At 40.0% G+C, this 17,509-nt stretch overlaps 1 protein-coding gene across 1 annotated transcript in view; it reads left to right on the top strand.

Annotated features, from left to right (window-relative positions):
• MEI4 (meiotic double-stranded break formation protein 4) overlaps positions 1-17,240 on the top strand; it is a 68,930-nt gene extending 51,690 nt beyond the window's left edge. Inside the window, exon 5 of the mRNA XM_048505821.1 lies at positions 15,100-17,240. Coding sequence (XP_048361778.1) covers positions 15,100-15,375 — 276 coding nt within the window. The 3' untranslated portion in view covers positions 15,376-17,240. The remainder of the gene's footprint in view (positions 1-15,099) is intronic.
• The last annotated feature ends 269 nt before the right edge of the window (positions 17,241-17,509 follow it).

Genomic DNA, 17,509 nt, shown 5'->3' with positions numbered 1-17,509 from the left:
GTGCAAAACAGTAATGTTCAAGGTGTCATTATGAAGGAATTAGAACTGTAGCAGCATGGCACACTTTATTGTTCTGCCCCCCAAGTGAATCTATTTTTGGTGCCCTGTACTTGGCTGGGACAGAGTGGGGGAGACACAAGCCAGGTTCAACAGTTTAACAATAGGTTTATTACTTGAGAGAATTAAGATCCCAACTCCTCCCTTGGGTCTATCTAAATCAGAGTACTTGCTTGTCTTGAGCGGGTTTGAAGCTGTAGACTGTGTCTTCTCTTGGCTGCTTTCAAGAAAGTCCACTGTGTCTTGCTTCCTTTCAGTCCTTTCAGTCCTTGTCTAGTTCTAACTGCTGTTAAACTTAACTTGTGCTCTACAGACCACCATATACTAATATGTACGTCACGAATATTCCAGTCTCCAACTACCTTTGGCACCTCACTCTGACTGACTGGCTAGAACTAAAACAGGGGATTGCTGGGTGAAGAGGGAAACAGCTTATTGGGAAATGTCTTAAAGGGACAGGGGCTAACTAAAATACCCTCCCTTAGAAGACTTAACAATGAACTAAAACCATGCTAACTATGGGGAAACTGAATCTTAATGGGGAAATAACAAAAGCCTCTGTGGGGGCATGACATTTATAATGGAATAGGATTGTAGTCTGTTGCTATCATGTTTAGGTATTATTCCAGCATTGTTCTCTACCTCTGTAATTCCACTTTATGCATTGTTTGTAGCATACCTTGCTGTAAGCAGTTTGTCCTCCACGTCGTTTTTTAATTGTGGTCTGTAGCATTGTTCATTGTAGGTCTTCTGTTAATCCACTCTGAATCATTGTGAGAAAGGCAGACTAAGAGCTGCCAAGAGGGTGGCAACTGGGAATACAAAGTTCCTGGGAACAAGTTAGCTTGAGGACCAGGCGAAACTATAACCATCCTGCATTTAACATATCGATTTTAGTGCAGTTGTTCACCGCAGCCACTAGGGGTGCAGGCAAAGCACAACAAACAGACAGAAGCTCTGATTGCCTGGTTGGTGCTATTGGCTATCATTTTGGGCAATTTTTAAAGAAAGTTCTTCACGACTGCTAACTTTTCCCACAAGGCAAAGCCACAGCCCTCAGTTTGCAAGACCTGAGTAAGGCTGTTAGCAATAGGATGGTTTGGAGGTCATTAATACATATGGTCACTGTAAGTCAGAAGCAAGTTGACAGCACTTAACACAGCACTTGTTCCTAAGCTCATCAATCAACCTAGTAGGCTTCCATTGTTTGTCCCTTCCTCCCACCCAGCCTCATTTCTTCTCATTTCTACCATAGCTGGAAAGTTTAAACTTACTTCATAATAGAATATGTGATGTGTGTTCTTTTAAGTAGGATTGTTCTCCTAGAACACCTGATATTTATTAAGCCTGGTGTCAATCATCATTGTTGCTCTCTTGTAGTTCTTGTTCTCTGTCTATGTTCAGAGACTTGGTGTCTACAGGCTTCTCTCTCTCTTAAACTCTACTGCTGTCCTATGAGCATGTCTGAGGATTGCTGTGTTTGCTGTGACTAAGACACATTACAGAATATAAAACCTCTGCACCAGGTTAATCTTTCCCAAGAATCCATCAAAGCAGTGAAGGGGTCCATACTTTGTATGAACTGTGATCTGTATTAATCTGTATTAAAGGTTACAAATGTGGAATAGTTGATGCATTTGATGAATGTTTTAGTTTTGTATTGCATAATGTATTGCATAATGAATTCATTGAATAAACTATGATGAGGTGAAACTTACTGGTTCAGAATTTTTTAAGGGAATTAGATTCATGGAGGTGGAAAGATTCATGAGTGGTTCTGATGACCAAAGAGAACCTCCATGTTTTGGAGGGCAACTTTTTAGGATGACTGTTGTCTTTATTCCCAGCTGATAGCATTCCCAAAAGCATTTGGCTGGCTAACTAGCTTAGGAAATAGGACACTGGACTAGATAAACCTCTGGTGGGGCAAAGCAAACATTTTATTCTTATGAAAGGGCCAGGGCATCCTATCCTCATTTTTACAGAGAGGTTTAAAACTATTATTCAGTGATCCCACTGATTTCTCTGCATCTTTAAATATGCTGTTGAATAATTAAAGTGTGTGGGAAGAAAGGACACTGCAGTTTTTTTAATGTTGAGGGAAAGGCATACTATGCATGCCCAGAAGCATTTTTCTTCCAGAATTCAGCCTGAGCTGAAAACAAACTCTTAGGCTAAGTCCTAGAGAGATCTTTGCACAAACTGAGTAACTAGTAAAGACAAATTCTAGAAGGGCAGCCATGTTAATCTGTTTTGGAAAAATCAAAAAAGGAATCTAGTGTCTGCACACATACCCAACATGTAGCTCCAGAATTCATGGTTAGAATCTATTTCATCACATGTGTGTGAGGGCAAAGTGTTGTCAAGGAGCTTCCAATGTATGGAAACACTATGGATTAATGTCCTCCCAAATACCCTATTATTAACAGTCTTGCTCAGGTCTTGCAAACTGAGGGCTGTGGCTTCCTTTATAGAGTCAGTCCATCTCATGGTGGGTTTTCCTCTTTTCTAGCTACCTTCAACTTCACATGATTTCTTTTCCAGAGACTTCTGTGATCAAAGTGCAAAAGCCTCTGTGGAGGAATTGCCATTATTACCCCAGCTAAACCAATGAGGGTTGTTAGTTCTGGTGCTGCAGTTCTCACAATAATTTTCTGTCTTTACTTTCTCCCAATGTTTTTTACTTAGCACTAAGCAACAGTTAATTGAAGGCCATGGACCAGCTGCACAAAGTTTCTCTAACAAAAGATGGGTTTGGCACTCAATAGGAAGGATGAGTCATACAATCTGTTTGAGGTTAATTGGCTCAAATTCCTGATTGGGTGATATAGATCACTTGAGAGGTAATTTTACTTTAACTGTCTTTCAAGAGGTGAATCCACCTATCCTCTTCCCTTCTAGTCTCTTGCATTTATGGCTGCTGATTTTGTAACTATGTTTTTGTATACTTGATTGTTCATGGATTTACCATTTGTATGTCTAAGGATGCATTTTATGTTTTGGTTTTAAGGTGCGGGTTCTTGAAGAACTGATTGCCTGCCAGTAATTTTTGGTTTATTGAATGGACTTTGAAGTCAATAAAACCCTTAAAAGATATTTTAAAAGATTTTTAGCCTCTGAGTTATGAGTGTTCTCAAGGTCCTGACCCATGCAGAGAGGGGAGAAGTTATCTCTTCCTCTACAGTCTCTATTTAGACATCTTAGCTTTATTTATTCATTCATTCATTCATTCATTCATTCATTCATTCATTCATTCATTTATTTATTTTTTAGTTTACTAAACCGCCCTATCCCCGGAGGACTCTGGGTGGTGTACAACAGAAGATTCAATAAGGAAATTATAATAACATAAGCACTATCAATTCAGTAAACTACTAAAACCCTTTAAAAACAGCGGTTAATACAGTAGATTAAAGTAAAGGTGCCCAGCGGAACTCAAATTTAAAACCTCCCCAAAAGGGAAACGGTGGGTCCCATCAATAAAGAGGGACCCCGATATAAAAAGTGCAGGAGCAGAAGGGGGGAGGGGAAAAAGTAGGGGTGGCATGCAAGGGAGGAGAGGGAGGGGGAAGGGATGAAAGGGGCCCAGCATTTGGACATGGCCCATCCGTATCTGAGGGACTGTCTCTCCCTATATCGCCATTCTAGGCCCCTCCACTCATCGGAGGCGGACCTACTGGTGATCCCTGGCCCCAAGGCGATCTGGCTGGCCTCTACAAGGGCCAGGGCTTTTACGGCTCTGGCCCCTACCTGGTGGAACAGGCTTCCGAGTGAGATCAGGGCCCTGCGGAACTTACAGAGTTTCCACGGGGCCTGTAAAACGGACCTGTTCCGCCAGGCATTTGGCCAGCCGGGATAATCTCAACTTCACCATAAAGAACATCTGGCCTCTGTGGGTACACAAAGGGGGGAGAGAGGGGTTGAAGCCATCTGCAAGTTTTAGAATTGTATGTATTATTATATGTTTTAAATTGTTTTTATGACTGATGGACACCGCCCTGAGCCTTTGGGGGAGGGCGGTATATAAATATGATAAATAAATAAATAAATAAATAAAGTGAGGGCCCCACCCAAAGGGGGTGAATCCATGGAGGGAGCGGCACACTTGTCACACCAGTGGATTCACCCTTCCCAGGGTACTTACGGCAAACCTCTGAATAAGCTGCCCCTGACTTGATAGCAATTTCCACTGTTTGAGAGAGTCTGACATCTCACTTAATTCAGCAGGGCTTTTTCCCAGGTAACTATTATTCTATTCACAGCAGCAAAAAGCCAAGTGATTATTTAAAATTATGTTTGTTTTGGATCAGGGTCATTGGGGGGGCAGGGGCACTTGGAATTCTGTCCAGGGGCCTATGGTGGTTCTCAGCAGTTCTAGGCAAAATATAAATAAGTAAATAAACAGGTGATAACAATTCCCAGGAAACTGTAAATATTAGAGAGGGATAAATAATTTTACTTCTGGAGAAAAAAACAGCTTTACTTCAGCATAACGTTACAGCTGAAAAACAACAATATACAGTAAGCAGATAGCAGAAAGCGGCAGTTAACATTTTGAAGAAACAACATTTGAAAAGGTACAGAGGGGAGGGGCTGATTCCAGAGAGAACAGTACTGAGTAAACAACTCCCTCCCTCTAGGAACTGTCGGCACTGTTATTCACATCAGGCTTCATTGATTTTTCTAACAATCCCCTTCTCAATGAGCCTAATTTGAATGAACTAAATTTTGTTTCATTCAAGCTTGTTCAGAACTGTGTCTTGGAAGAGGCGTTGTCAGAATGTCAGCTGTCATCTCCACTGTTGCACAATGCTGCATCTTGACAAACCTTTTCTGGTTTAAATCTCTTATAGCATGGCATCTGATGTCTTATGTATTTTGCATGTGTATTTTTTTTAGACTACCCCAATTTTAAACAACTTTAGTTGTCTTCCATGAGCTGAATGGGCTTTGTTTCTGGCATTCTCAGGTCTTCCAAAATCTGAGCAAGCCACAGTGCTTCCCTATACCTCTGAAGCAGAAGCATACTCTGCCTCTGGGGAACAATAAGCCACTAGATAGAAAGATCATCTTTAGTCTCTAGTATGTATCAAAGAATATTAACTTTCAGACAGACGTGGCAAAATTAAAGTAACTTTGTCCTGTTTATCAAATTTCTTGTCTATAATATTTAAATAATCCACTAATTGAAATACTTGACTTAAATGAATTCTAGATCTCCTCCATTTAAATTAAAATTACAAGTATGAGTACAAATACTATTGGCATAAAGTTAATATATACATGTAGTCAAAAAGATTTATAGGCTAAAATGGTAATAGTTATTAAAATTGATATTAAGAAAGGTCAAATTAGTGATTATGTTATAATTTGTACAGGTCTTCATTTTAAAATTTCATAATTACATTTTTCATTTTCAAAATCTTTGAGAAGTACTGAGCAACCAAGCTTGTAAGTTGTGGATCTCTATCAGACACGTGGAGAGCAAATTGTTTCTTTTTTTCTTTGAGTTTTGCTGACCTGGACCACTGGGAAAATAAGTTTCTCCCATAAGTCCTTAGAGGGCTTACAGCAGAGGCGTAGCTCTGGGGGATAGGTGGCGCAACACACCAGGCGTGCACCCCTGTGGGGTGGCAAGGACATTCTGGGGGTGAGGATGTTTCAGGGCAAGGTGGGGGCATTCCGGGGCAAGACAGGGGTGGAGGATGCACCGGTGCACCGGGCACTTTCTCCCCTTGCTACACCTCTGGCTGACAGTCAAAAAGTATGTGGGGGATAAAATCTGGCATTTCTCCCCCACAAGCACAAAGTCGCATGGAGTATGGTACAAGGAGAAATCTCCCAGAAAGAACAGATGATGGGAAAGAGTTCTATTATAAAGGCATGTCTGTGTATAGGTGATTCTAGATCAGAAAGATAAGAGGAATTGGAATTGGAATTGAACTGAATGCCTAAGAATTGGGGAGAGCAAATTCTTGGGTTGTGTGGAAATGATGTTATAATTTCAAATTAAACAGCTTCCTAGATAAGTTCAATCTTTCAATAAGGGTGTTTCTTTCATATAACTCTCTCAAACTCAGCCACAGTTCCCTGGCAGTCCTAAAAGCTCTTATGTGACATAAATCACTGTCTCACAAATGTAGAAATCTCTGCCCTTGCCTTTCAGTCCCTTTTCCCCCTCAGAGCTTTCTATTCTTCTTCTGTGGAGACTCATCAAATGCCTCCCAGACATCCTTTTTCACAAGCTCATTTTACATCCTGAATCTCCGCAAAGGGTAATTTGAGGTGAGACTAGTAACAGCAAACTCTGAAACTTTCATACCTTTATATATGTGTCCGTTGTTATTTTTAAAAATCACTCCAGTATTTCTGAGCCCATAACCCTTTGTTTGAGAGCAATAAACAATTTTGCTTCTGAAGAAAAAATAGCAGGTTGTTGTGGGTTTTCCGGACTGCGTGACCGTGATCGGGTAGATTTTGTTCCTAACGTTTTGCCTGCATCTGTGGCTGGCATCTTCAGAGGTATATCACAGAGGGAAGTCTGTTACACACTGTGTCCAGTGAGAAGGGAATGTTTTAGTAGGGTATATATTGTCCATGTCCCAGGATGGGGAACCAATCAGTAAGTGTTTGGATGGAACTTGCTATGCAAATGTGTGGTTGAGAATATTGTATTGCAGGTGGGGTTTTTCAGTCCAGGGAGTGATTCACATTTGAATTCCCTGCAGCAGCAACTGTCTTAGTGAATGCAAACCTGTGTCTGGATGGAGTCCATTGTCCATGAACCTAGCCTGCCCTTGGGCTTTGATTCTGGTGTTTTAAATTACTGGTAGCCAAGTTTTGTTAATTCTCAGAGTCTCTTCCTTCTTGTTGAAGTTTTCTTGGTGTTTATGGATTTCAATTTTTGATGCTCTAAACAAAACTGAACATAATATTCTGTTTAAAAACACTGACATTCTGGACAACTCAGAAGGTTACTATGTCAGACTACACAGGGACATCATTGAAGTCAAAGAGGCACAGAAGGGGAGAGACTGATTCTGGTGGGAACAGTATTGAGTAAACAAACAATCCCCTCCCCCAGGAACTGTAGACATTCTGTTATTCAAATCAGGCTATATTTACTTTTCTAACAGTAAATAACTGTGGAAATACTAGGGGAGGTTTTTCTCGCAACATTTATCTTCATCCTTATTGAAGGAATGTTGTCACCAGTATCCTTTCTGGTGAATTTGTACATTTTTCCTTGTACTACCCACTTTGTGTACATTTGTACATTGTACTACCCACTTTTTCCTCTCTATCTTTACATCATTTTCTAACAGATCTCATGTGCAGCTCCATCAAATTATATCTTAATGATTTCAAGTGAAATTGATTTTGTAAATGGATTAGGATAGTAGTCTAATTATCCCAGAAGTCTTTGGAATTTATAAATTGTCAAAGTAGGGAAGATCATGTAACGTTTCTGAATAAACAATAAACATCTGCACCTCATTTTCACGGAATATCCTCAGAACCATTTTCCTGACCAATTGAAACGATTTTTACCAATGCAGTTGTTTCTCCTGAATTATCACATGGACAACACAATCTAAAGGGGGGAATTCCCCTCTGGAGCCAGTGCACACTTGCGCCTGCCTAGATAATCACCCCACCAGCATAAGGGGCAAATGCCCTGGCGGAGGGGCAATTTACCCAGGCAGCTGGACGCCACAAATCCAAAAGCCCCAAGGCCCACCAGTGCAAAAAACTGTGTCAGCATGGGTGGAGGTATTCTGGGAGCAGGCCAGGGGTAGAGCCAACCTTTATAAACTTCCTCCCAGTTTTTGCCCACCAGAACACCAGTACAGGGGGTTTAGACTTGGCGTACGCCCATGGAGCCCAATGGAGGCTCCATGGCAGTGAGGAGGTTTTTGTTTTGTTTTGTTTTCTTCCCCCCGCCCCCAACCTGGAGGCTGCAGGGCAGCACCAAAGCTGTGCTGCATCCCACACCTTAGGCCTCTGAATGGGGCAGTAAAGTCCAGCCCTTTCCCTCCACCTCAATATTTAGGAACAGATATTGACAAAGGCTTGATAAAGGAATGAATGAAAAAAGTGGATGTTTAAATTCTGATTGCATTATTCACATTTTTCTCCCACACTTTCATGCCCAAAGATTTCAGGGCCAGGGCTGGCTACAAGTGACTCGAGCAAGAACTCACAGTATCTGCCTCAATTGGATGCAGGAAGAAAGTAGGGGAAGGGATCATCCAGTCTAGACCAACATTTCAATTATATGGCAAATAGACCTTGCATCTGTTTAGGAAATTGCTTGTCAGTGTTTTTATGTGGAATCAGTCAGAAGATCCCAGAGGGTAATGAAATGCAGTTGCTTATTTTTCTCTACCATCACTGAACCTTCAGTGCCTGGCTGTATTTACAGGTTCTCCCAGATCCAAATTTTCTAATGCACTTCTAATCCACTACCCCTCAATCACTTGTTATTTTTCTGTTTTAATCTTTCTCATGCATCCTAGCTGGCAACTTAGAACATATTTAATAGCAATATAGCAGCAAACCATTGTTAATATTATGCACAGCAGAGGGAGTTAATATTTCCCCAAATCTATCAAAGTAATAAAAGGATGCTCCCCCTCCACCAATTTTGAGCTTCCTAGTTTTATTTTATGATGACTTATGCTTGCCACAAATGGACAGGCAGATGGACATGGGGATCTTTTAAATTATTATAGATGTGTGGTAACAGCCAGCTGAGTGATTTTTTTGTTATGATATTTGGTTTGGGTCTGGGTGAGGGTGGGGCAGATGGAATCATTGTCCAAGGGCCCATGTTGGTCCTTGGCAGCCCTGTCTTTGATTGAACGCCCTCATTCATTTGGAAGGCAAGCTCCTGATCAGATGGTCTCAATGTTACCTTGAGTTTGTTTTCTAGCACAATACCATGTTGAGCAGCTTTGCACTTGCACATTAACCACCTGGTCATTAAAGTTGGCAGCTTATTTTGCCTATTTAAAGAACAAAACCGTTTACTGAATTTCTGATCATTCAGGACATTGTGTTTACCAACTTAGGGGGAGAACATAATCATTTGCTGTTCATTGTTTTTGAATCTTCACTATCTGGTAAGTAGCTGTGTGATAGATGAGAAGGAGGGTGACAGGTGCTATTACAGTTATAGTTATAGAAGGGCACATTGCTGTCTCTGGCTGAGAGGATGTATAAAGAGGATCCTTCACAACCAATAGGAAAAACACACTAACTCTTTGACTCTTGATTTGAGGATCTCTGTTCTGGTGGGCTTGAGCCTTAGCACCTGGCACCCTGACTGGCTAAAGCCCCAGGAGCCCATGTGATGTGGAGTCTGAAAAGGGGACATGTTCCTTTGTTTGGCCAGTTCATTGGGGTGGCTGATTGGTCAGTGTAGGGGTGAGCCAGCGAACCCAGCAGAACCGCAGATAGAGCGCATGGAATGCCTGTGCCAGCTGCGGCCTTCTGGGCGCACACGCTCCCCCACCCCCCGGTCCCCCGTGAGTCACAGGTCATGAACTACCTGACTCACGGTCACCTGGTGTCCCAGACAAAGGGACAAAGGGGCTCTTGCCCCCAGGTATGGATTAGACCCAGACGCGGACGCTTCCTCCTGCACGTAGCAGCCCCATGAGATCATGCATCACATGACGATCTCCCGCTTTCCCGCTCTCCCGCTTTCCTGCCTGTTCACCTCCCTTACACGCCCCCAGAGAAACCCTAATAAAAGGTGCCAGGGACTAGCACACGGCAGAGTTGCCAGATCCAAGGATCCCGCGCTTCCTGCTGCTGGCTCTCTCCACCGGATGATATCACCGCGTCTCGCCTCTTCCTTGCGACCCCTGCGGGCCAACTTCAGTCAGTCCATTGTGAAGCTGTCTCTCCTGTGTGTGTTTTCCAGCAAGAATGACAGGGAGGAATGTTGCTAAAGATGTTTGCATGTGCCCTAGGATGGAGGGGGATGGGAGGAGACATCATGCAACAATAAATGTCATGGATTGTAAGTACCTAGTTGGTAACTCTTCTTTTGTTTATTATACTGAGTGCAGTATTGATTTTCTTGTTCTAATGGTTTTATCAGAACTTCCATGTTCTCCCTACCATTATGTTGAGGGGTCTCTGGAACAGCCTCTCATTCCCTGCTCAAAAGGATGGAGGATGTAGAATCCAGCCTGTTCACACTCTTGTTTGGGGCATTAAAGAACTCAAGGGAGTGTGCTCTACTCCCTCTTCCAGGAGAAACTATGTGAGTGTGCACATGATTGAAGGGTCAATAGTGATCACCTTGCCTAATGTCTCCAAAACCTTGAACCAAAACCTGGGTGGTGTCACCAAACAGTAAGCCATATGTGTACAGCAGTTCACCATAGCCAGTTTCCTTACATCTCCACAATTGGCTATAAAAGGCCTGTTGTGATATGATCAAAATGGCTCAGTTTGCATAAAAAGCTTTCGATAGAGTTTGCTATGTGACAGCTGCTTCATTGAGCAATTTGAAGTAGCCTTCATGTGATAGCCAGTACAGAGTAAAACATTTGGAAGACAGCCACTAAGAGTATATTGGCATAGTCTACTCCTTATAGTCTAAACTGCTGTTATCTTGGCTGCCTTAGCCAATAATATTTAACGGTATGCGTTGATGCAAGTAGGTTTGAAGTGTGACTGAAAATCTGTGTGAAATGTTTACTAGACGCTTTCCCTTATTTAATCTTGTCTTTATATTCTGTAGAGAATCTCAGCCACTTCTTTTATAAGTTAACAGATCAAGCGCTTCAGATTGTAGAAATGAAATGTTGATCGTTAGTAAGCAAGCACAAGTATGTTCACTCAGTTTATTTGCTAAAATTCCTACTTGGTGGCTTGACACGTGTTGTGGAGGTTGTCAAAATCTGCTGCAAGCCGTTTTCCTGAAGTGAAAATGTTTTACATATTAAAAGTTATGAACCATTTTCATTCCTGAAAAGTATCCTCAAGTATAATAAGTATTTGAACTTTATCTCATTTAAGAATTAAGCCTGCTCCATAGTGTTGATCATCACAGAGAACCAGTACTCTGTGGTTGCTCTGAAATAGCTTTGTGGACATGAAAAGGAAAATATCTTGGACTTCATATTTCATTGACATTTGTCCTGACAAGAAGGGACTTCTTTGTGGTCTTGAGATTTCAGAATGTGCGCCCAACTATATTTACAGAATACATAATGAAGTGTTACAGTAGAATGTATAATGATGATATCATTTTAAAATGTTTCTCTATATAAACCCTATTGCAGAGATGGTGAACCTATGACACATGTGTCAAAAATGACACAGCTTGTTTTGAGTGACACATCAGCATTCAACAACACCTGACAATAGCTATGCTCTATGTTTGAGTTTCATTTTTATAATTATTTGATGTTTCTTTATATAATACATAGCACTACACATTATTGGACTGTATTTAAAAAAAACTTAATGAATATGTAAAAAATATTTCTCTTTTGTTTGGGGGGGGAGGTGTGACACACCAGCAGAGTCAAGTTAGGCATTTTGTGAATTTTGACATGTTTAACCCAAATGTGTATGCATATGTGTAATTCATTCAACGGTTAGACTTGACACATCACTGTCCCATTGGAAGCCAGAAACTAATGCATTGGGATTGGGGGTGTTAAGCATAGCCTGTTCTTGCTGTAGTGGTTTCCTACTTTTTTGTGTTTGGAGGAACTTTTTAAAAAGTGATTTGTCATACCTGCAAGTTTGATATGATACCCATTCTGGCATGTTCGCACACATACTACCGTCTTGCTTTCCTTTATGTGTGTTGTCAAGTCTAACCATTGAATGAATTACACATATGCATACACATTATCTTCACTGCCCAGTGGTCTGATGAAGAATGTGCTGTCCTACATAATCTCATGCCACCATTTGTTAATCATTATGATATCATAAGATTCTATTTGTTCTTTCTCCCCCTCCCCCTAGGATAGCTGCCATCTCCAGTAAGTATGAAAACTGGAAGATCTCTGATTCTGACATAAATGGTGATAATGGTTGCTCATTCCTTCCATATGTTCTATTAAGCCCTTTCATATGTCCTATTAAGTCCTTCCAGAAGCTGGAAAGCTGAATATGCTGTATGTTTCATTTTCCTGTTTTTGACAACAAATGTAGGTGTTAATTTTGGAGTATAAAACAGTTTTATCAGTTAGAAAGATCATTTCCTATACCCTTTGAAGGAGACTAACAGAAATACCAATAGCTTGTGGTGCTCAAAGATCACAAACAAAATGTGCATGAAGCAAGAAATAATGACTCAGACCTATCTTCATGCTAGTTAAACTAGGAGCACTTAAAGAAGTGTGAAGGTTTGATTTGAACAATGGCTACAGCAAGATCACTGCTACAAGGCAATATTTTTGGGTTTTTTTAAATAATTCTCTTATTATACTGAGATACAGTCAAAGACAATGACGTTAATTTTTAGTTACTGAATTAAATTGGAAGATGTTATATCATAGTGGTTACGCTCATGGTATGTGAATTCTGTACCCACTTTACTCAATCTCAGCACAGTACTCATTTGGGTGGTCTTAAGGCAAAGTGATGTCTTTAAGCATTAAATCCCAAATCTGGTTATATTGAGATGATAAACTGAGTTCTAAATTTTAAAATATATTCATAGTTAGAAGTTTTGAACCTGTGTTACAAAATGTTTCTTCTGTTATTGCACATGTTATTGCACATGCTGGGGCGGGGGATTGTATTATGGTAGAATATTCACTTTTTAACAACTAACACCAACAAAGAAACAAAGTTATGTGAAAGACTCATAGCTGCCACCAAAAGGAAACCACAGGACCAGCTAAGAGCAGTCTTTGTGTCCTTTCTCCCTCTTTTTCTCCTAAACAATAACAGTGGGATCATCTCTTTGGGTCACATGCTACTTTGGGTCACATGCCACTGTTTCTGATTCTGGCAGGGGAAACTAATCACATACAGTTGTCTGTCCCACATTGCAACTTTCCGCAACTTTCTACAACATGGTTTTGATTGATCACAGGTCAGCGCAGGACCCCCCCCCCATGATCCACAACCCCACAACATGGGCCCTGCCTATTAAAAGCCCCCCATGTCTGCTGCTATTAAGGGGTCGCCGCTGCCAATGCCACCATCCACCACCTCTTGAGCAGGTGGATAGAAGCTGCTCAGAGAAGCCAAATAGCTGCTGTCACACACTGGTCACCTGAAAAACCTGCAGCCCACAGCTCGCAATTTTACATGGTTTTCCAGATTGCAGAGGATGCTGCACCCCTAATCCCAGCATTGTGGGCATGACAACTGTATATTAAGGGAAGCCAACTCTTCTACAATTGTAACTGTCCAAAAAGGGGAAAAAATATTGCAGCAACGAGTGAGAGGTTGGTGGTAACTTCTACTGTGACCTCAAAGCCCTCCTCAGATAAGTTGATGTGGAAAGTATTATCTGAAGGTAGTTAGGTTGAAAAGCACTGTTTCAACTCACAATTGGAATGCAATGAATCTGTTTTCAGATTGAACTATTGAAATTTGTGAGTTTAAAGACTTCATTTCCCATTGGTAACTCAGGTCAAACCAATCTGGTCCATTTCTTTGTATCAGTACTCTGTACTAATACACTCAAAATAACAGATGGTGCAGTTTTGCCCTCCATCAGAGCAATTTGTCTTTTGAGAGGTTCAACTTTAAAATAATTTTTCTCCCACCCACAAGATAATTTTTTTTGCATAATACATTTAAATAACTTCTTTTTTACATCACTTGTTTTGTGGAGACTTAATGATCCATGTTATAGATATTCAAAGTATAATTATTCTGAGCATGTATTTCTTTAAAGGATTGTTTTCCTAATATGCCCAGACTACATAATGATTAAAGGATGGTGTCATCAAAGTTACCAAAACCTATGTAATATCACAGGATTAAAACAGCTTTTAGAAAAGTTAAGCTAACACAGAATCCCTAGAAGAATTGAATAATAGTGCAGGCCTGTAGAAAGTCAGGAAAACAGGTCTAAATGACAGGAAATTCCCTATAAAATGTTGCATTTCAAATAAAATGTGATAACTACTTCTAATTAATGGGGGGGGGGGGGCTAGCAAATAACAAAAATCAGCCAAGACCTGTTCTTAACTTAAAAAAAAAATCCAGATCACAACAGAGACTACCCACCTAGGTAAAATTTCAGAGTAGATAAAACTCTGAAGCTTTTTTACTGAATGTCCATCCAACAAACAAACCAAAAACTTGCTAAACATTGCCCAGAGCATTATCATAGGCTCTTCAGCAATGTTTTGTAAAAGCTTAAATTATTTATAGTTTCAGATGTGGCATCAGACAGCTGCAAGGCTGAAAGGACTGGGACTATGGTTCTGGTAGAGGGATACTTCCTGTGCCATTTGTTGAATTGCCCTACAAAATTAATGTATGCACTCAGAGGGAAACAGTGTTTTTCATATAGAAGCAAACTGCAGCTGAGGTAAAACAAGGTAACTAACTGAGGAAGAAGAGGAAGAGTTGGTTTTTACAACCCACTTTTCTCTACCTTAAAAAGTCTCAAAGTAGCTTACAATCACAATCTTGTCTTCTCCTCACAACGGGCACTTTGTGAGGTAGGTGGGACTGAGATGGTTCTGAGAGAACTATGACTGGCCCAAAATCACCCAGCCACCTTCCTGTGGAGGAGTGGGAAAATCACACCCAGTTCTGCAGATCAGAATCCTTCATTCTTAACCACTACAGCACACTCACTCCCAACATTAATGACCAGTCTGTTCTCCCACTCCATCAATGGTTAGTGCAAAAAGAACGTTTAATTGGCAGGAGAAAATCCTGGATCCTTGATCCTCATCTGGGAGTATTAATAAATTAAGTGATGTAGGTGCATATTTGAGCTTGTGAAGTTTTTACCCAGCCCTCCCAGATATTTAAGGCTCATTATAATATATGTGCTGATGGTTTTTCCTGTTTGTTTGTTGTTCTTCCTAGGTTCAAGCCAAGTATGCTATTCAGTATGAAAATATTTTCTTTCTGTGTAGAGTTTTGGAACAGCTTCTTCAAAGAGGGACGGGACAAGAAAATGCTGCTAGTTCAGTCAGCGATGAAGACGAGAAAAATAAGTTTCTGAAGAACCTTGATCAAATTATTTTTCACCTCTCAGATGAGTTCCCCTTGTTCTGTATTTATTTGTGGCGCCTAGGTACTCTTTTGAATGCAGCACAAATACAAACTGATGGTGAAAGAAATTGGCCTGCTTCAGAGTAATAAATTATTGTTAATAAATTAAAGAGAAAGAGCCAAGCAGTAACTGTGTTCACACAGAAAGTATATCACTACAATGAGCATGAAATACTGTTGCAACAGTGATTATGCAGTTTTCTTTTTTGGCATCAAAGATTGCTTGAGAAGGTCTAAGCAGTTTCATGGTGTCAGGAGTGTGTTTGCATGGCAGGACCCTGAGTAAAGTTTGTTTTTAATATGATATTTGAAATAAACAAAATTATCTCTGACATTAAAATTTAAAACAGTAATTAAAATATAGTGTAATGAGTTGCACAAAATTAAGATCTAAACGGTGAAAAGTTTTGCACATTAGCTTGATACAGCAACCATTTAAATATGCAGTTAAGTTTTTAATATTCCTCGCAGTTATTTTGAGTGTGTTGGTTTTTCACTGGAGTACTCAAACTTTTTCAGGAAAAAGATTTGAACAATTTGCAACTGGAAAGTACTCAATAACTATTACAGTAGACCTATGTTAATGTGACTATTCAATAGATAGGTAGCTTGGCAAGTGGACTTACTTAGAAACTGCAATCCTAGGTGGGAAGGTACCTAAATATGTCCCCTTGAAACCTGTCGGAGTTACAAATATATAATAGGACTGTTGTTGAAGAACCCATGTCTTCTGTTTACTCTAGGACCCCCTGGGAAGTAACATATATTTCTTCAGTCCTCTTGCAGTCAGCAGCAGATGGCAACAGTAATTGCTCAATAAAGCTGTTGTAATTTCTTATTTTCCCATCCATCCACTTCAACTATGTTAATAACACTGAAAACAAAGAATTTGATACCGTGTTTGTTTCCACCATAGTCATGCTCCCTCCTCCACCCTTCTATTCTGCTGCATAGTGATAATTCTTCCTGTGGGGTAGAACCACCCATCCTCCAAGGAGCCTTCTTCCACTGAAAAACCACTTCAGTTGGAGGAAGGCTTCAGACTTTTCTCAGTGGAGTGGTAGTGGTAGTGGTAGGATGGGGCAGGATCCACCCCCCATGATTTCAGTTGTAACTTTTTGGTACAGCTGCTGCATAGGTTGGTCCAGTTACTGCGGGGAGGATTTCCAAAAGGTTGGTCCAGCACAGAAATTTTCATTAGAAGGAACCATGTTGCACAGTTTCTTCACTCAAATATTAATTAAGCAGCCTGAGAGAATGTTTCGCTGCTGTGATAACGCATAAACTGACTCTCAGTGTCTGTGAAGCCATCACGAAACTGTCCAAAATTATTGGGACTTTCTTTTAGAACACATTGTTCTCTGACTTAGTTTAACATGTTGATGCCTAGTTTAAAGTTGTTTTTCAAGAGAGTGTATGTAAGTTGAGGGTGATTAGTCCTAGTTTTATTTTATTTTTTTAACCAATGTAATTTTTGTACATCTTTTTCAGACTAACTCTTAATGTAAGCTGTTGCTTGTGTTGCAGTCTATTTTCAGTTATTGGTTCTCTTTATAATGATTTATTCTGTCATATTTGTGTTGTACACCACTGTGGATACCACTGGTTGGTGGAGAATTGCAGTTTATAATTTTGAAAATAAATATATTCAGTCAAATTTCACACGTTTTCATTTACACCAGGTACTATTTTAACAGCTTTGCATGCATATATGTGTACAGGGATTCACCACTATGAACTGTTTTTTATCTCTGTGTAGGAAAAAACTAGCTCTTACCTGACCATCAGCCACTGAATTGTGCATTATATGTTTGTATACATGCAAGAATGAATTAAGCCTTTGAATAGGCATTTGTTGATACATAATTCAGGATTTTAAGTGTAACCTTGTATTGGTCTTAAATGCACTGAAATACCATCCAGAAGTACTGTAGATGCCCATGCACCTTAATTTTTAATCAACAACCAATCTTGCAAAAGGTATTCCTTTTGTTGTAGAAATATAATTGAAAAATTGTCATGTGAAACATGATTTCATCTTTCATATTAATTTAAGTTGTTCAATTTGTGTTAAAATTACTTCTTTGTAATGCATTATGAGATATGTTCAATAAATACATTTTGCTTGCACATATGATTAAATAGTAGGTATACAGAACACTATTATTAGTACCAAAGTAAATAATAACTGAATAAGAATGAAAACTGATAAATATATATA

Source organism: Sphaerodactylus townsendi, linkage group LG01 (assembly GCF_021028975.2).
Source record: "Sphaerodactylus townsendi isolate TG3544 linkage group LG01, MPM_Stown_v2.3, whole genome shotgun sequence".
NCBI classification, from domain to species: Eukaryota; Metazoa; Chordata; class Lepidosauria; order Squamata; family Sphaerodactylidae; genus Sphaerodactylus; species Sphaerodactylus townsendi.
Note: the sequence above shows the minus strand (reverse complement) of the source record. Positions and strands in the feature narration are given on the sequence as shown.